Raw genomic sequence first — 21,072 nt, 5'->3', positions numbered from 1 at the left:
TCTGATCTGATTTTACAGCTGCTATACTCGTGGTGAATCCAGTTGGATTTCTGTCCAATGGTAACTCTTAGGATGCCAATGGTGGGGGATTAGTGATGGTTCCCTCCTGAAGAGCATTGCGGGACAATGGCCTGCTTCCACATTTCCGGATTCTATTCTATGCTTCTAACTTACAGCATGTGGATTGCAGCGGTTCAAGAAGGTGGCTCATCACCACCTCCTGCAGAGCAACTAAAGACGGATAATGAATGCTGGCCAGCCAGCGATCCCATATACCACTGGATCAAAACCCTGGAATCCCTCCTGAAGAGCATTGCGGGTCAATGGTCTGCTTCCAGCATTGAATGTCAAGGGGTGGTAGTGTTAGATTTCGATAATGGGAGATGGTGATTGTCTGGCATTCGTATCACTCAAATGCTGCATACAATTCCGGTTGTCCTTCTATAGGAAGGATGTTGTTAAGTTTGAGAGAGTGTAGAAAAGATGTACAAGGATCTTGCTGGGACTGGAGGGTTTGAGTTATAAGGAAAGGTTGATTAGGCTAAGTCTATTTTTTCACTGGAGCGTCGGACACTGAGGAGTGACCTTATAGAGGTTTATAAAATCACAAGGGGCATCATAGGATGGCGAAATCCAGAATTAGGTTTACAGTGAGAGGGGAAAGATTTAAGTAGGACCCAAGGGGTATCTTTTTCATCTAGAGGGTGTCTGAGCGAGCTGCCAGAGGAAATGGTGGAGACAGGTACAATTATAACATTTATAGCATCTGAATTGGTGTATGAATAGAAAGGGTTTAGTGCGATATGGGCCAAATGCTGGCCAGTGGACGAGGTCAGATTGAAATGTCTGGACAGCACGAATGAGTCGGACTGAGGGGTCTATTTCCCTGATGTATGACTCGATAATTCTAAATGTTACTTGTCATTTGTCAGCCCAAGCTTGGATGTTGTCCAGATCTTGTTCCATTTGAACATGGATTGCTTCAGTATCTGAGGAATCATGAATGGTACTGAACATTGTACAGTCATTGGCGAACATCAAAATTCTGACATTATGATGGAGGGAAGGTCTTTGAAGCAGCTGAAAATATTTGGACCAAGGCCACTACCCTGAGGAATTCCTGCCTGGATGTCTTAGAGCTGGGATAACAACAGTCTTCCTATATGCCAAGTATGACACCAACCAGTGGAGAGTTTACCACTAATTCCCTTTGATTCCAGTTTAGTTAGTGCTTCGTGATGCTCCACTGAGTCACATGTGACCTTGATGTCAAGTGCTGTCACTCTCATCTCACCTCTGAAATTTAACTCTTTTGTCCATGTTTGCATCAATGTGGTTAGGAGCTGAGTGACCCTTGTGGAATCCAAACTGGGTATCAATGATAGAGTTATTGCTGAGCAAGTGCTCCTTGATAGCACTGTTGATGACACCATTCATCACTTTATTTTTGATTGAGAGTAGACTGATGAGTCAGTAATTGGCAAGGTTGGATCTGTTCTGTTTTTTGTGTATAATACATTTCTGGATCACTTTTCACATTGTTGGGTAGATGCCAATGTTGTAACTGTACTGGAAGAGCCTCACTAAGGGACTAGAAAGTTCTGAAGCACAAATCTTGAGTACTATTGCCAGAATGTTGTCAGGGCCCATAGGATTTGCAGTAACCAGTGCCGCCTCTTGATATCATGTGGAGTGAATCAAATTGGCTGAAGACTGGTTTCTGTTTTGCTAAGGACCACTGGCAAAGGTCGAGATGGATCATACATTTGGCACTTCTGTCTGAGGTTTGCTGCAAATGCTCCAGCCTTATCTTTTGCACTGACGTGTTGAGCTTTTCCATCATTGAGGATGGAAATATTTGTGCCATCTCCTCCAGTGAATTGTTTATTGTTAATTGCCATTCACAACTGGATGTGGCAGAATGGCAGAGCTTAGATCTGATCCATTAGTTATAAGATCACTTGCTGTTTACGTTGTTTGACATGCAAGTAGTTTTGCTTTGTAGCTTCACCATGTTTACACCTCATTTTTAGGTGTGCTTGGTGCTGCGTCTGTGAACTTTCCATGAACCAGGCTTGACGGTAACGGTTGAATGGGGGATATACCAAGTCATCAGGTTACAGATTGTGCTGGAGTACATTTTTGCGTCTGTTGTTGACCCACAATGCCTTATGGGTATCCAGTCTTAAGTTGTTAGATCTGTTCGAAGTTTATCCCATTTAGCATGGTAATAGTGCCACATAACACGATGGAGAGTATTCTTGATGTGATGGCAGGATTTCGTCTCCACAAGAACTGTGCGGTGGTCACTGTTTCCAATACTGCCATGGACAGATGCATCTGCAGCTGGCAGATTTGTAAGGATGGGGTCAGGTATATTTTTCCTTCTTCTTGGTTCCTTTCTACCTGCTGCAAAACCAGGTCAATTAGTAGTGCTGCAGCCTAGCCACTTTTGGAAACGCCTGTCCAGGGTATGTTTTGCACTCTTGCCACTCTCAGTGCCTCTTCCTAATGTTGTTCCATATGGATGAGTACTGATTGATCAGCTGAGGGAAGGACTGAATGTGGTAATAAGCAGGAGATTTCCATGTCCATGTTTAACCTGAAGCCAGGAGACTTCATGCAGTCTGGAGTGAATGTTGATTCTGTAAGTATAAGGCTGTTGTTTGACTAGTCTGTGAGACAGCTCTCCCAATTTTGGCAGTAGCCCCCAGATATTTGTAAGGAGAACTTTGCAGGACCTGCAGTGCTGTTTTTGCCGTTGTCATTTGCAGTGTCTAAGTCGATGCCAGGTGGTCCGTCTGGTTTCATTTCTTTGAGACTTTGTAGCGATTGATACAACTGAATGGCTTTCTAGGCCATCTCAGAGATCATTTGAGAGTCAGCCATGTTGTTGTGGGTCTGGAGTAACATTAAACCTGACTCGGTGAGGATGGCAGATTTTCTTCCCTGAAGGCCATTAGCAAGCCAGATGAGTTTCTTCATACATCAGTCACTGCTGATAAGCATACAGGTACTGCAAGTAGTCAAGAAGGCAAATGGTATGTTGGTCTTCAAAATGAGAGGATGCAAGCACAGGAGCAGGGGCATCTTGCTGCAGTTAGATGTGGGCTTTGATGAGACCACATGTAGAATAATGTGTAGTTTTGGTCTCCTTATATAAGGAAGGATGCTCTTGCTGTTGAGAAAGTGCAGCAAAAATTCACAAGACAGATAGCAGAGTTGGCACGGCTTAGATATGAGAAGAGGTTGACTAAGCTAGGATTATGTTCACTGGAATTGAGAAAACTATAACATTTTAACTGGACATAGTTGATACAGGAAGGATGTTCCTGATGTCTGAAGTTCAGAACCAGTGGACACAGGTTAAGGATATAGGGTAAACCATTTAGGACTGAGTTGAGAAGACATTTTTTCACCCCGAGAGCGTTCAATATCACTGAAAGCAGTGATGGCCAAATCATTGTATGATGTGAAGGAGGAGTTGAATATAATACTTGGATTTAAAGGGATCAAAGGATCAGGAAAAAGCAGGAATAGATTATTGAGGTAGATGATCAGCCATGGTGGAGCAAGCTCGAAGGACCGAATGGCCTACACATGCCCTTATTTTCTATGTTCCTCTTATATATCTTCTGATCCCCTTTAATGGGCCCACATTTTAGCCAAGCATTCTGTTTTACCTACCTGTAGAAACTTTTACAGTCTGTTTTGACAATTTTTTGCTAATGTGAGAATGTTTTTCTCTGAAAGGGAATGAAGACTTGGGAGATAGGTAGGATACAAGCAGGTGGAAGTTTATTCATGCAGAAACCAGTTAAAACAGGGAGAGGCCAAAGGATCTTCCCTGACTCTGGCCCCAACATACAAACTCAATTATTTGCTTAATGTTTAGATCAGATCAGAGGATAGAGTGTGTCATTGATCTAACACATACAGTAAAAAGTAGTATTTATACTTTTCTGAATTACAGTGGGCAGCATGATGGCTCAGTGGCTAGCACTGTTGCCTCACAGCACCAGGGACCCAGGTTCGATTCCAGCCTCCGGTGACTGTGTGGAGTTTGCACATTCTCCCTGTGTCTGTGTGGATTTCCTCCAGGTGCTCCAGTCTCCTCCCACAGTGCAGGTTAGGTGGATTGACCATGCTAAATTGCCCATAGTGTTCATGGATGTCTAGGTTAGGTGCATTACTCAGGTGAAACTTGGAGTAATAGGGTAAGGGAATGGGTCTGTGGGTTACTCTTCAGAAGTTCAGTGTTGACTTTTTGGGCCAAATGGCCTGTTTCCACACTGTAGGTATTCTATGAATCTACAGTCTTTCCCTCTAATCTATACACCCAATCAGTGATGGACACCCATTTGACCAGCCTCAGCTATCCATGATCTCATGGTGTTTATACTGACTCTATAGTCTCTAGGCCTTGGGATTTCTGTGCATCCTGTTCATTTGCATTCTAAAGTTTATTGCTGTACTCCTTCAGGCCTCTCAGGCTGGTTTTATCTGTAGGCACAGTTTGAATTTGATTATTTATTGTGTCTTTGCTTTTTTTTATTAAATTCTGTTATTACTCTTATATTTCCCACTGTCCCAATTATGCATGCAAAAATATGAAGGCAGTTAGTTTCAATTAGTTGCTGTAAGATTTGTAATATTGATTTTTGTTAGGAAGTTAGTTCTAAAGTGTAAGGTTAAATACAGCTTTTCCTACTCTTAGTACTTTGGACTTTAAGCAATCTATTTTGGTCAGGGTGCAGGATGGTATTTTCTGAAGCTAATTAACTTTCATGTCGAGGTCTAAATACTTTTTCTTTAATACTTCAATTAAACATTGGTTGTATGTGTATATTTTTGTGCTAGAAACTATCCTTATAATTCCCAAGCGAGTTTCTAACTAGAACCTGTTATGAAGTCATTCATTTCAAAGAAACGACTATAAAATAACTTTAAGTCATTACCAGGACATTGTTTAAAGAGATGATTGGGCTTATCTCGTGCTTGGTGTTCATTCATTCACTGAGGCGATTACTTTTATGAAGAGGGCTAGGATTAGTTGCTTGCCATGTCCTTGGTGTAACTTGTTCAAAGATGTTGTCATTTTATTTAATTAAAGGCTGGAACAGACTGTTAGTCTTATTTATCTCCATATCTTGTGTTTTAATTCTAAGGCAGGCTGCCTCTTTTTCTTTTTCGGTCATTTTGTTATGAGTATATACAGTACACGCCCAGGACCTTCCTAAATGTGGATATCTTCAAGTATACAGTCCACAGGCTTGATCACCCTGTAACCATGTTTCTGTCATGGCACTTAAGTCATACCCATTTACTTCCATTCGTGCCTTTAAATCATCTATCTTGTTGTGAATGCTGTGTGCATTCAGTTAGAGTGCCTTTAACTTTGTGTTTTTCACATTTTCCCACATGCTGAGCTTTGCTGATGCTCGCTTTTGATTCACCTGCTTTCTAATTTCACGTGTCACTTTTCTACTTCCTAGTATCATGATAGCAGCACAAGCACTGAGAGTAATGAACATATTTTCCCTGTTGTTGTGGACCTTCCGATAGTCTGAGTCGGGGTCACGTGATTATTCTCGCCTCCAGTTCCAAAACACAATTGCTTTCATGCTGTAAAGCTTTGATGTTTCTAATGATGTGCAGAGATTAAACATTGAAGCAAAAGGTCCAGATTACTCACTTATTAAGATCATCTTAAATATAGTGCATCATCCACACATCACAACCCCACACATCCTTTCTATGGATCTGTAAATGTAATTTGAAATACAGGTGAGTGTTAACTACTTGGTTTTGAGTTAAACCAAACTGATATATTGCTGTGATTCCTTACATTACATAATGTAATGTAAGGAAGCCTATGCCACCACTTACCAACAACGTCCAGATGGTGCATTAATATTCATGGTCAGTAAAGCTTCCAAACTTATATGACTGGGCTATAGTTTCAAGGCGTAAGAAGGATGCACCTTAGTCGAAGAATGATGAGAATTCCGTTCAATGTGATAAATAATCTCTCATCCTCCACGATATTTTGTACCTTGCTGCATTTCTGGACAAGCTAGGTATTCCAGGGCACTCTTGCAAATTCAGTCATCCATCATCAAAACAGTTGTCACACCATTGTGCTTATATGTGCAATTTTACCAGTATATGTCAATTAATATATGTGACAGTATCTTCTTTGGCACTGAACAACATGGGTGTCGGCAAGAAAGTTCAGATAATCAATTGAGATTGGCAATGAGGAGCTTCCCACAGCTAGAGCAAAAAGTTATATTTTTGAACCAAGTAGTGATTGACAAGATGAGATTGTTCCTAGTGAGTTGCCAGAGGCCAAATTACACGCATTAACATCCCATTATTATGGCATCTCACCTCATTGGTATGTAGTTTCCCAGTCTCTCATATTCTAGATAGAAACTAGAGGACAACACTCCCTGAAATGCAATTCAGAGCAGTTACATGGTGTCTCCAGCTCACCAGTTGCTCTTCCGATCCTCTCAGTCACCAGTATCTCAGAGCATGCTCCATAGACAACAGTTACATTGCCCATCAGCAAAGCAGGGTACCAGTTACCCTCAGTCCAGTATTTGTGGGATAAACAGTGCAGGGCAGCTGTGGATTGCCAGTGCTTGACTGGGTGTATGGCTAGACTTTAAAGATGATCCAGCACCAGGAATTCTTGAAAATCCCACAGTAGCCTGTGGCAAATGGGGAAAATACAATGACCGGGTGCAGTAGGGGCGTGGTACAAAGATGAGGAAAGTAGCATCAGAAAACTTGCTAAAGCTCAGGGAGAGAAACCCTCTAAAAATGTGTCAAAAATACCACCTAACCAGTTTCTGGTATGGTGTTCTGGTAAAAAGTGAATAAGAATTACATTTAAAAAATGAACCAACATGTAAATCAATATCATTCAAAGGTTTTTGAAAAAGGACATGTTCTGACACATCCATGACAGTTGAAAATTTCAGCAGTGTAAACTTGTTGCACCTGTTCTTTCAGGGGACAGCTCCATCAGCAGTGTTGTGAAAAGTGGACAATGGTATGTGAGGACACACAAGCAAAAATGGCAAGAATGGCAGCTGCAGCTGCATGGGGACTAGGTATGTGATTACCTTCAATTATCAAAGTGTCTAATGTGCAATTAGTGTTACTGCTACAATTTCACTTTAATTTTACCAGTGTGATCTGGAATTTGTTGCTAATTAGTTGTATGGAAGCCTCTTTTTTTCTGATGAGGATGCATGTGCATCTGGAAAAGAAAAGAATAATAAATTGACTCTTCAGGTTTAAATTGGAGATAGTTCCTTTTTGTTCAAATATGTATTCTAATAAAGGCACAGTTCATCAGTCTATTGATCTTTGTGCAAAGATGCAACCACTGAGGTGCCTCATTTAAAAGACATTTCTCACCGAGAAGCACTGGAGATTTTGGGTCCTGACCTAACAAAGTATGTTTAGTCTGTATTATGATCTAGATTTCATTATCTGAAGCTTTGTATTTTCATTCAAAGTTGTTCATTATTTACTGCCGTGTTCTATTAAATGTTAGCTCTTTCCTGATGGGATTATATTATACAGGATTGAGTGGAATTAATCATAGTAATTTGCATGGTGAAACACAGTGGTTAGCACTGCTGCCGCACAGCACCAGGGGCACAGGTTCGATTCCAGCCCCGGGCGACTGTCTGTGTGGAGTTCGCACATTCTCCCCGTGTCTGTGTGGGTTTCCTCCAGGTGCTGCAGTTTCTTCCCACAATCCAAAGATGTGCAGGTTAGATGGATTGACCATGCTAAATTGCCTATAAGTGTTCAGGGATGTGTTGGTTAGGTGCATTTGTCAGTAAATGTAGAGTAATAGGGTAAGGGAATGGGCCTGGGTGGATTCTTCTTTAGAGGGTAGATGTGGACTTGTAGGGCCAAATGGACTGTTTTTGGCACTGTAGAGATTCTATGATATACTAATTGCAACTGTGATACAACCCTTTGACCTAACTGCCACACAAGCTCCCATTCTACTTTATGCCATTTCACCGCAACACAACTTTTGTTCCTTTCTCCCTCGTCTACTTATTCAACTTTTCAATAGTTCCATGCAGTTCACCTTAGTCACTCTGGTTACAGCAAGGTCCACATTTTAATTAGAATTAAAGGAGACATTCAGTGTTAAGAATCTGATACTAAAGTTAAGCTATTGAGTTCAAAAGTTATTAAGCCTGGCAAGATATTACCTATGGAACAAGGGCAATTTGGCTAAAAATATTTGACCCCTTAATCCACTGGCCCATATTCGTTATTTTTTTCATAAATTGCAATTTTTAAAGCCTAAAATGAGGACTCATGATCACAATGACAACAATTTGACAGAGTAATCAAATTCTTGAACAAAGTGTGACTAGTGGAGTGCATTGTAGCAGCATCATGAGATGCCACAAGTCATATGAAGTGCAGTTAGATTTCTTCTGCTGTATTTATTATTTAAGCTCCAGTTCTATTGCAATGGAAGTTATTTCTTTGAAGAGGTGACAAGTAGGTTAGACCAGGGAAACCCAGTGGATGTGGTCTATCTAGACTTCCAAAAGGCCTTTGATAAGGTGCCACACGGGAGGCTGCTGAGCAAGGTGAGGACACATGGTGTTCGAGGTGAGCTACTGGTATGGATTGAGGATTGGCTGTCTGACAGAAGGCAGAGAGTTGGGATAAAAGGTTCTTTTTCGGAATGGCAGCCGGTGACAAGCAGTGTCCCGCAGGGTACAGTGTTAGGGCCGCAGCTGTTCACATTATATATTAATGATCTGGATGAAGGGACTGGGGGCATTCTAGCGAAGTTTGCCGATGATACAAAGTTAGGTGGACAGGCAGGTAGTACTGAGGCAGTGGGGAGGCTGCAGAAGGATCTAGACAATTTGGGAGATTGGTCCAGGAAATGGCTGATGGAATTCAATGTGAGCAAATGCGAGGTCTTGCACTTTGGAAAAAAGAATAAAAGCATAGACGACTTTCTAACCGGTGAGAAAATTCGTAAAGCCAAAGTACAAAGGGATCTGAGAGTGCTAGTCGAGAATTCTCTAAAGGTAAACATGCAGGTTGAGACCGTGATTAAGAAAGCGAATGCAATGTTGTCATTTATCTCAAGACGGTAGGAATATAAAAGCACCGTTGTGCTACTGAGACTTTATAAAGCTCTGGTTAGGCCCCATTTGGAGTACTGTGTCCAGTTTTGGTCCCCACACCTCAGGAAGGACATACTGGCACTGGAACGTGTCCAGCGGAGATTCTCAAGGATGATCCCTGGAATGGTAGGTCTAACATACGAGGAACAGCTGAGGATCCTGGGATTGTATTCATTGGAGTTTAGAAGATTGAAGGGAGACTTAATAGAAACTTACAAAATAATACATGGCTTGGAAAGGGTGGACACTAGGAAATTTTTTCCGTTAGGCAAGGAGACTAGGACCCGTGGACACAGCCTTAGAATTAGAGGGGATCAATTCAGAACAGAAATGCAGAGACATTTCTTCAGCCGGAGAGTGGTGGGCCTGTGGAATTCATTGCCGCTGAGTGCAGTGGAGGCCGGGAAGCTAAATGTCTTCAAGGTAGAGATTGATAGATTCTTGATGTTATGCGGAATTAAGGGCTATGGGGAGAATGCGGGTAAGTGGAGTTGAAATGCCCATCAGCCATGATTGAATGGCGGAGTGCACTCAATGGGCCGAATGGCCTTCCTTCCACTCCTATGTCTTCTGGTCTTTTGGTCTTATTTCCTTTCTGAGCTATTGTCACACGGTTGCTACCAACTGATTTGCAACAATATTTGTGAAGATTTGAGATTAAGTCTCATATTGACTACTGCATTGTAGTCTCGGCAAATGATGGAGGATTGTAGGGGGAGAGAAAGGATTTCATACACTCAAACAGTCTGCCCTGTGTTTTTGACTGCACTGTAGAACGTTTTTGTGGAAAAAGGAAAATTGAAAACCAGAAGTAATATGCCTTTAGTATTTTGTTGATGCAGGTTCCAAACTGCTTTGCTGTGATGTATAGACATTTTCTCCAGTATGAAGTTGCTAACACACATTTGTTTTTACTGGACTGAAAAAAGCCTCAGATTGGATATTTTTCACTTGCTGAGAGCAGCCATTGATTATTCAGGAGAGGCCATTCACAGCTGTCAGACTCCAGAATATAATATCAAGCAGCTTGCTGAAATTAGAGAAAAATGTCTCCTTTAATTTCTAAGCTTTCCTTTTACTGTGGCTGGGGAACAGGGTAACTATTAATCCACAGATATTTGAGTAACAAAGTTCCTGTTTTGTGAAGTTGCATGTTTCATATTTTCGTTTTTCGGTATGCAGAGGAACCTCGATTATCCAAATGAGATTGCAAGGTCCCGATGCTTGGCTAAACTGTGTTATCTGATATTCAATTATCCAAACGTTCGATTATCTGAACAATATACTCCCTGCCCGTGTCGTTCGGGTAATCGAGGTTCATCTGTATTTTAGTCAACCCAAACAAGTGGAATTTGAAAATGATCATGTTTATTCTGCCCTTTCCAGTACTGGCCTTTCTCACCCAACTGCTGCAAATTAATTCATTGACAGAAGACTTCCTATGTATGTTCAGGATCGGCCTGTTTAGATTTGAGGGAACTGAGTCAATCTTCAATGTTGAGGTTTCAAAACAACTCTCCAAAGCCTTTATCAGTAATTGAAAATTAATTTTACAGTTTTTCTTCCTTTTACCAAATGGACAGTAGAACCCAAGAGGAGATTCATGGTAAACAAATTGATTTGCAACCAATTCTACTGAAAAATAGATCAGGGACAGATAATGAAAGAGTATAGGTAGAATTTAAAGATAATTTGTAGAAAACTGTGAAGCTGTTTAGAGCCTTACATTTCCCATTTGAAAATGGGACATGATTTAAAAAAGAAGAAAAATTGTTGGCACTGAAATGATCTGTTGTCACTCCGATTATTTCAAACAGTGCATTTTCATTTTACTGGAAGTTTTGCCAGGAGACATTATTTAACAAGCTGACATCTGTGCCACATTCATAGGATTTGTTGTGAAACAAGTTAAAACCTGTCCAACTATAATAGACAATAATTAGTTGGACCTTTGCGCTTTTATTGAGAACCAGTATAGCAATTGTGACAGTGAAATGGAAGTTGATAATCTGATGAAAGGTCATTGACCTGAAACATTAATTCTGTTTCTATTTTTCACCGATGCTGTCAGACGTGCTGATTATTTGTGGAATGATTCTACTTTTCTTTTAAAATGAAGTCAATTTTGCTTAACATAACAAATATCCTGTAACTGGGAATTTAACCACCCAAGATTCATTTGATAACATATTACGTCACACCTCAGCTAATACCATGCATTCATATCGGGTTTCTCGCTCATTGCTGATTATGCTTTGTTGTATTTATTCGTAGGTCATTGGGACAGTATGGAAGAGTATGCTTGTATGATTCCAAGGGATACTCATGATGGTGCCTTCTATAGAGCTGTGTTGGCATTACATCAGGACCTCTTCTCCTTAGCCCAGCAGGTATGTGTAGGTTCTGACAGAACAACTTCTCCAGTTGAATAGGACAAGAGACTATCTGATCGACTCTTATTAATATTCAACAACATTTCTATTAATAGTGATCTAATCTTTCCAATTGATGTTAGTTTAGGTTAAGCACAATTTGTCCTCCACTATCTAATCAATAAGTATTGAGTGAATGCAAACTGTTGGCTTTCTTACATCTGAGCCAGAAGGCTCAGGTTCAAGTCCCACTGCTCCAGAGATGTACCATCTCTTCACTGGGTTGATTAGAAAAATCAGTACACAGGGTCTGTTGAGTTTAGTGAGATTTTAATACAGGATATATTACACCAGTGAAATTGTTGTGGTGCAGTGCTGGTGACCCTACCTCCAGACAAGGAGGCCTGGTTTCAAAACCCACCTACTCTAGATATGTGTATAATATCCGTGAGCAGACTGGTTATAAAATATCTACAAGTTGTAAACTAGTAAGGGAAAAATCACAAGACTAAATCAAGAGAAAAACAGAACACAGTTAAGGAGTCGAGGTGCTGTTGCAGTCACTCAACCTCTAGGCCAGGAAAGCTTGATTCAAGTCCCATCTGCTGTAGAGATGCGTGTGAACATTTCTGATCAGGTTGATTAGAAAATATTAAAAACATAGTAGTTAGGTCTCTTACAGTGCAGTGATGGTGTCCCTGCCTCTAGGCTAGAAGGCAAGTCATAAGATCTTTGAATAAATCAATTAAAAATATGTATAGCACACTACTTATGCAGCACAAGAGTGTGACCATGACTACTTGTCCAGGTCAGGCAAGGCTGCTATGAACAAACAGTTTTTCTTTCTTCCTTTTCTCCCTTTGTTTCAATGTCTTGTGTCATCACAACTTTACAAATTACCCAAGATTGTTAGCATGTATCTACCCTTAGGAGGCTTCCCAACGTCTCTCACTTCACAGTGGTTTTCAGACATTAATCTGAGTGAACTTTTGACAGGACATTTGTTCGTCGTAAAAGTTTCTGTTATTAAAAATACCAATAAAATGTCTAATTCTTAGTCTAAATCATTGGGTAGAAGCTTGTCCTTTTGTCATCTAACTGTTATGAGGTCTTAAAGCTTTTGCACGTACCTTCAGTTGATCAATCAAGACTTTACACCTTCTTTCCTTCTCTCATCTTCGACTGTTTCCCATAACTGGTTTTATATGTTCCTTTCATCTCATTTCTAAGTTTTAACTATTTTCAGGCCATCCATTGTTTGGGCTATCTGGTTTAGTTCATGACATCTATTTCACACTCAAGGCTCTATTTTTTTGATTAGACTGTTGAAACATAAAGTTTTTTATTAAAGTAATTTTTATTTTACTTCCACAGGCACATTCGTTTTTCTATCTCAGCAAGGATCCCATTAAGCAAGGCTAAATGAAAATTCTAATTCAGCTTTGATATTCTTTTGTTTTAATTATCTAAAAGCTTGCTCTACCACTACTTCAGAAATCTTGTCACGTGAAAGTAATCATTCCATGAGTTCATTTCGAGGAAAACAAAGTCTTAAACAGTTTCAATCAATGCAAAACATTAAGCACAAACCCATTCTCTTACCTATTTAAGATATCTACAAAATATATATTTATTCTGAACACATTTCCAAATTCTAACATGTTAAATATCACACCTTTAACATCATGGAGGCTACCGTTGACTAAGAACTTAACTGGAGCTACTCTGGCTACAAAAGCAGGTCAGAGGCTCAGATTCTAAGGCTTGTAACTCACCTGTAGACTTTCAAAACTAGTTCATCAAATTATGCATTGTGTTTGAGAATCTAATTTAATGCAGCTCACTTGCCTTGATGAGTGTGGATCCCATAGGTCACTAGAAACGCAATACTATCCAACACAAAGCAGCCTGTAAATGTTTGCTATTACCACCACCAGTACACAGTGGCAGCCATTCGTATTATTGAGAAAATGCACTGAAGCAAAGCCAAGGTTTGTACCTTATACACTTAGTAAGATGGTGTGTTAAAATATTGGTTCAATGCTAAGGATTTAGTTTAAGATATAAACATAAATAAAAACCATGAACAGATTTTCAAAGCTAGTAATTTTGCCTATGGGGAAGAAGGTTGAGAGTTCAGAGCTTTACATTATCCAAATTACCAGTACTGTTGTATTTGAATATGCTCAGCTTGTTAGAGAGAACTTCCTTTCAATGATGCATCAGTACCATGTCTGATCTGACTGATCCATGGAGGTTAGTAATCCCCAAACATGAATTAGAAGAGTAGAGAGCTACAGAACAAAAGGCCAAAATAACTGAACATTCAAACATTACAGATTGTAGAATGTTACAGTTACTGAATGGTTGCAAAATTTCTTTTTCTGCAAGATTATCATTGCACTCTAAAAATAACTTGTTTTGTAAGTACGTCAAGAATATTTCAGAGCATAAATTGTGATGTCAAACATTGATTCTTGAAGGTAAACACCACTGTTATTAAGGCTGATGACTGTTGTTATTAGCAACAGTATACTAAGGAGAGCCTTGCTTACAGTAGAAGAATAAATTGCAGACATCAATATATTTAAATCCCTCTGTAGTCCAAGTTAGTATCAATCTTGGAGAGTATTTTATTTTCTGGGGTTACTTCAGACATCTTGGTCAAAACTTTCTATTTTGGACAAGTGGCAATCTCAACACAATTTTCTCTCAAAATTGCAAACATTGATGGAATTGAATAATTTTCAAAGTTTGTGTCCAAACTTATTTGCTCAAACGTAAAATCCTCCACGACCCAGCTCAATATAGACTCATTAAAGTTATTTAGCTATTGTTCAACATAAAATCCTCCATGAAAACCAGCTCAATGCAGAAGCATTTTAATACTAAATAAGTTTATGCAAATGTTTTTGGTTTTGCATTAAAAGAAAATTCCTTGATATATTTTAAAGTGGTTCAGCTTTATTAATGCAACCACAAGTGAGATTATCATGAAAAATAAATATTTTAATCAATTCACAACCTGAGTATAATCTCATTTTGATTAACTTTAAAAACTGTACAGATCTGTTTACTAGTTAGATTAGGATACCGTTATCAGATTCTTACTGTGTTTAAGAAATCTTGAAATATACCTATAAATGTCCATGTTCCTAAAAATGGAGTTTGATTTAGATAAATTCCTGGAAGGCCTGCAAACAGGACCAGTTAACAAGAAGGCAGAATGGTGATTAATTTAAATAGTTTGTGAATGGATTCAGTTTACAAGCGTTTTTCCTTCCAAATCGATATAAAAGAATAAAGAAATGTGATTTTCACTAAAATGTAAATTACCCTTTAAATTCCAAGATGTTCTTCTCTGGTTTTGGTTGAATTGTACTGAAATGGATAATGCTATTGAGTAGAAACTCTGGCCCTGCTCTTTTAAATCAAAACTTAGTTCATATCCCATCCACTGTTTCACAACATACTGAGTATATCTTTGCTCTTTTGTTTTCAACTTACTGAAATCGATTTGACCAGAAAAGTGCTTTCTCTGAATCTTTATCTCAGTGTTGTTTATGGTAAATTGTTGTGCAGAAACTGCTGTATTTTTCTATATTACATCAGTGACTTCACTTCAAATGTAGTCATCTAGAATTATGAAGGAGTGCTTTAGGACAACTTAAAGCCATAACATGGACACAAATAAGTATAAATATAAAAATGGAATCCCTTTCAAGTAGGGAGAGTAAGGGGGTTTCCTTATACACACGACTTAATAAACAACAGTCAATACAAAACAAAATGACGTATATAAATGCAGAAATAATGAGGATTGCTTTCCAGCCAAAATGTTAAGATGCTGAATAATATACGTGCAGATGTGTGTTGAAACAGTGGGTGGGATACAAACCAACTTTTGATTTAAAAGAGCAAGGCTAGAGTTGCTACTCAATAGCACTATCCTTTTCAATGCAATTCAACCAATTCAATACACTTTGTATATGCCACAAATCTATTTGCAACTTCTGTAAGGTACTAAAACACAATTACACTAATGCTAAACCATTGAAAAATTGCCCTTTCTAGTTTACAATATTTTCATGTCTGTGGGCTTTTGATATGGATGCAAACATGTTCAAGATAAACGCTCTTCATACAAAACATCGGCATCTTTCCTTACCAATGGAACCCCTCATCAAAGCTGATGAACAGCAGTGGGCTATCACCTGCATTAAAATTCCACTGATAAATGAATGTTAGTCTCTGGTCTCCACCAAGAAATTAAATTATAATGTTTTCCAAATGCTAGTGAGCCTGTTTTGTACTTGCAAATTCAAAGTCTTTTCTCCTAAAGGTGATATAATTACATGAATACAAATTTTTTTTTAATGATTTCAATCTTCCCCACATCTACTGAAACTGAACAGATTTATGTACTGGGCACTTCATTCATCTGTATGTGAGCATTACATTTCCACTCTGTAACTTCACAAAAAACAAATTTAGAAATCTGATTAAATTTTGATCAAAGGCACCAGAGGCACTAAAGAAGTCTGTGATTATGGTTCCAAACCCCTCATTCAATTGTGCACACACATGGAAGATTATGTCTCATGCTGAGTGCTGATCTCTACGCCAGCCATATGAGGCTTTAAAATTATGTCACTAGGTCTATCATTCTTGCTACCAGCTGTTTTTCTCTTAGCTCATACTGAGCCCTGATTGCTCTAACCTACTTCCTGTTGTCGGCTCTAGTTGGAGCAACCCCTGACCTCATTGATAAATCATTCACAGCTTTTGACAATTCCTTACATAAAACTCAGATCTTTAATAACATTGGGCTGGAGATAATTTTATTTTCGTATTTGTTGCCCGTGCCTCCTTTTATGCTTAGTACTCCTGCTTGCTGTAATCATTTCAGTACTGCTTAATGTACTTCAGATGTTGGCTTGAGTTTCTTCCCCCCTCATGCCTCAGAGTATTGCAGCATGTATGTTTTAAAGTTTAATTCATATGTTTAATTTTGATGTTACAGCAAATACAGGTCCTTGCTGTTTACCTCTCATAATATATTGAGTAATAATAGTGTTTGTTATTCAGCTGGAAGGCAGATATGTGTTAAAAGATGTTCAAAGGACACGAAATGTAATCCATTCAGAATTTGGCTAAGGCTAACGTTGATCAGCTTATGCAGTCCCTTCAGACATTTGCCAAGACACCACTTGAAGGGACCTTTCCTTCTGGCAATTTTTTTTTAATGATTTTTGGGAAATCTGAACGTCCTCTACAGTAACAATATATGTTGCATTCAAAAGATTTTTCATGTACTGTTATCCGTATATATGATGATACGTAGATTATACACAAAGTTTCAACAATTTTCTTTTATCATGAATTAGAATTAACTTGCTTTAACCTGAAGAATAAATAACTTTTTAAAAACTAGATTAATTACAATAAACAAATTGTGTAAGCTGCGTAGTTGCATAAATTTGCGATTGTAAGTAGAGAATTCTAATTTATGATATCTTCTTGTTATCATTATGCCCACCACTGATACTAATATTAGGAATTCCTTGTGCTTTAATGAGCAAGTATGAAAGTTACTGAGAGTGGACCTGCTTGTTGTGATCGCAAGAGATAAAATGCTTTTATTTCAAGAGTAGGGTCTGAGCAACCACTGCTGTGTACCTTAATATAGAAGGAAACTGAGAGTAGATGTGAAATGTTGAAGAATAATTAAAGGGGATGGGGGTAAAAGTTGGAAATAGGAATTTGGTGAAATTGCTGCCCTGTGTCACATAGCTTCATATTTATTCAAGCTTGCTTCATTTGACTGTATTGGATTTCCTCTGACCTTTGAATATTCAATCTCGGGCTATACGTATCTAGCTACTGGAACAGAGGCATAATTATATTTGGTGGCTTTTTTTTTGCTGTTGGCCACAATAGCATTGCTCGGGAGGGAAGTTATTCCCACGTTCAGCTGAACTTCACAATTTCTGTGTCTGGGTGCTTCTAGCGGTTGAGGATATGTGGATAGGGTGCAGTGTTGTGCTGGTGGTGGTTTAGAAATAGGATTCGAAGAAAGAGTTAATAAGGATGAAGCAGCATATAAGACCTATTAATAAAGCAATCTAATATTTTTCTTCTTTCATTGTAGTGCATTGACAAGGCCAGAGATTTGCTCGATACAGAGCTAACTGCTATGGCTGGAGAGAGCTACAGCCGTGCCTATGGGGTAAGTCTAATAAAGATTGAACTTCATGATCCATCTATTGTACTTATGTTTCATAGTTTGTTCATTAGTGATATATGCCTTATGATCTAATAAATGATTAAACTTGGCAGTTTTCCCTATACCCAGTGCTGCCAAGTAATGTCTTACCATGCTATCAGCTTCTAACTAAACTTAGCTATCCTCGATGACTACTTGCTACTGTCTGTGCAAGAGCAACTTAGACTATAGTTCAGTCTCTATAATAATACAGGCTTTGGAATTCGTAGAAGAATTTTTTGGTGAAAACTGCCAATAATGCTGCTGCTTGTTATAATTAAAAACATTTCTCGACTCGCCACTCAGACACTTATGCTAGTTTGTTTGAGCTAGTTATCGGGTAGTCCATACTTTTTGCATTAGTCTTGAACTGTGGGTTGTTTCATTAATAAATTGTTAAAATTGGAAAATATACAAGTTACAACTGTTACATTTATGTGAATATGGCTGGCACAGTATGATAATTAAAAGCATTCAACACAATAATTCATCATTTCTATTGATGCCAGTGTCAAGTCTGTGCTCAAGATTTCCATTGACTTGATTTGTTTCCATGTGGCTTTTATAGCTTGAGTTAATAGATCATATTTTGTTTTGGCAAATAAAAGCCAAAAACTAGTCATTTTCTGCTGGTTGGTATTTACTATATTAAGAACATACATCAGAATGCCTAGTACTCTGGACAGCTCCTTAGCAGAGTCATAAATTGTGATTTATAGGTTGTTGAAACTAAGTTGAAAAGCTAATTAAGATTCGTAAAGTAGTTACTGTCCTTCATTCCCAAAACCTTATTTCATTATTTGGGTGTTCTTTTTGTTTAAAAAGGGCATCTTCAGACCATTGAACTTGTAATTCCATATGGGGTGGAATCTAATTCAAACACTTAATTACTCAGTTAAAATGATATATCCTTATTACTTTGCAAAATTAAGAAACCTTGATGAATAACTCAATAATGATGAATAACAAGTTAAATTTATTGGCAAACTCATAAGTTTTCCTTCCCATTAATGGTAATTTCCTTCTAACCTGGTTATTACGTCCTGTAGACATCAAGAGCTGTATTATCTGATCTTTGTTGAGTATACTATAAGGAATAATTTTTTATAGGTTAGTGGGCTTGATTTGTTTTGTAAAAATGCCTTGTGGAATGCTGGCTTAAATAATACCGAAGCTGCACAGAGGTAAGAAAGTTTTTCTTTGAGGTTATAACACCTGTAAGTTGCAGTTCAGTTCTATAGATATCCACATAAGTGTTGCATTTGAATTATTGTGTTTTGATTAATTTTGTTTTCTCTCAGAATTCGCTTATAGCAGTTGCAACTGTATAGAAAATTGAGTTTTAAATAGCTGTTGAATTTTTCCCTTAAATTAGTGATTTTTTAATTCTCTTATGTGGTTAGTTCAGTTGGGTAGAGGGCTGGTTTGATGCCAACAGCATGGGTTCAATTCCCACACTATTTGAATTACCATAAAGGTATCACCTTCTAGCGATTCTCAGGATAAACCGCCACTGTCATCTTTCTGTAATGAGAGGGAAGCCTCTAGTCCTCTGAGACTATGGGAACTTTACTTATTTTGTTATGTGATTGCATCTAACTGGGTTTAGCCTCCTAACTGTATCTGCTTAAATCTCAAAGTGCTTTCCTTTAAACTTTTGTGTAATGCTTTATAATAGATATGTATGTTTTCTTAGAGCTTCTGATCTTTCTGGAGCTCTCTGCATAGTCATGTGATACTGATGTCATCATTGCATTTCCTCTTCTTTATTATACAGTTTGCTATTTGCAGGACTGCATTTGAAGAAATGTGCTAAAAGAAAATGTTGCCTCTAATGTATAGAAATTCAAATACAAGAATAGGTTGACAGAGAAGGGGAGTGGCACAAGAATACATTATTTTACTTTGAGGTATTTGATACTGAGAGCCAGTGATGAGCAATGAAGATCATAGATCAGAGAACATGCTGGGTCATCGTAGAATCCCTATAGTGTGGAAGCAAGCCATTCAGCCCATGAAGTCCACACTGACTCTTTGGGCATCCTACCCAGACCCAAATCTTACCCTATCGCTGTAATTCTGCATTTCCCATGGCTAATCCACCCAGGCTGCACATCCCTGGACACTATGCACAATTTAACAAGGCCAATCCACCTAGCCTGCACTTCTTTGGATTATGATTGGAAACTGGAGCACCCCGAGGAAACCTACACAGACAAGGGGGAAAATATGCAAACTTCACACAGACAGTCACCTGAGGGTGGAATCAATCCCAGGTGCCTGACACTGAGGCAGCAGTGCTAACCACTGTGCCACCCAAGATGTGATTTGATGCATAGAAAGTTTGGCAGTTTGGATTCTCAGTTTCTGCATATCTGTCTGAATTTTCCCCTTTGCACATTGTAAATGTGTAAGTTACTCTTGGACAGTGTGCATGATCCTTGAAGAAAATGGTTAAGAAATTCCAATTACTGTCAGAATGGAGTTGACAGAGGGCATTCTTCTTAAAGTCATCTATTTACTTGGTGATTTTTATGACCTGAATTCCAAGCCTCACCTGTCCCAACTATGTCCATTGGAGGAAGCCATGAGAAATCATCTTTGCTCAGGAACAACATCGTGGACAAAGACTTAGGCTTTTTTTATGACACCCATATTTCAGGGGTTAATCGTTCTAAAGCCACATTGGCAGCAACTGAGGAAAGGTAAATGAAGGTGGTATGGTGGCCAGTGAGTAGATAAAAAGAAAGTATGCCAAGTGGATGAGGTAGCTGGTATGCCAGATAGGTAAAAGGGAGGATGGGGTGGGTACCAGGTGAATGAAAGAGTGCTTAATGCAGGTGGGTGATGAGTTGTGAGGGTGCTATTTGGAGGAATGTCTAGTTCAGCAGATGGGGAAGCATCAATTAAGTTGCAGAGATTGTTGGAGGGTGAGAGTGTGGACAGTTTTGGGGCTGTCGGGTGTCAGGGCTATGTGGGGGAATTCTAGTCTGCCAAACTCTCTGAAGTTGGAGAGTCATGTTGGTTTGGACAGAGGTGGTTTCGGGTCCTGGAGTTCAGGCTAGGGCATATCAGATTTGGAGTATTAGATTTTGGGTCTATCAAGGTGGGTGATAGTGGGGTGGGGAGTCAATTTTGCAAGTGGCTTACAAGGAACCTTAGCAAATTGCATTGTTACATCTTGTAGGAAATGCACACTGATGAGACCATACACTAGTTGTGGAAATACTGAATGTTGAGA

The 21,072-nt window shown here is 38.9% G+C and overlaps 1 protein-coding gene across 7 annotated transcripts in view; it reads left to right on the top strand.

Moving 5' to 3' along the window:
- The window catches only part of mtor (mechanistic target of rapamycin kinase), a 474,957-nt gene that overhangs the window by 349,114 nt on the left and 104,771 nt on the right, over positions 1–21,072 (top strand). For all 7 annotated transcript variants that reach the window (XM_060852056.1, XM_060852057.1, XM_060852054.1 and 4 more), the window contains 3 exons: positions 7,024–7,124; positions 11,469–11,584; positions 17,718–17,795. In XM_060852056.1, the coding sequence (XP_060708039.1) occupies positions 7,024–7,124; positions 11,469–11,584; positions 17,718–17,795 (295 nt within the window). The remainder of the gene's footprint in view (positions 1–7,023; positions 7,125–11,468; positions 11,585–17,717; positions 17,796–21,072) is intronic.

The sequence above is a fragment of the Hemiscyllium ocellatum genome, chromosome 37, assembly GCF_020745735.1.
Source record: "Hemiscyllium ocellatum isolate sHemOce1 chromosome 37, sHemOce1.pat.X.cur, whole genome shotgun sequence".
NCBI lineage: Eukaryota > Metazoa > Chordata > Chondrichthyes > Orectolobiformes > Hemiscylliidae > Hemiscyllium > Hemiscyllium ocellatum.
This window is presented reverse-complemented; position numbering and strand designations above follow the sequence as displayed.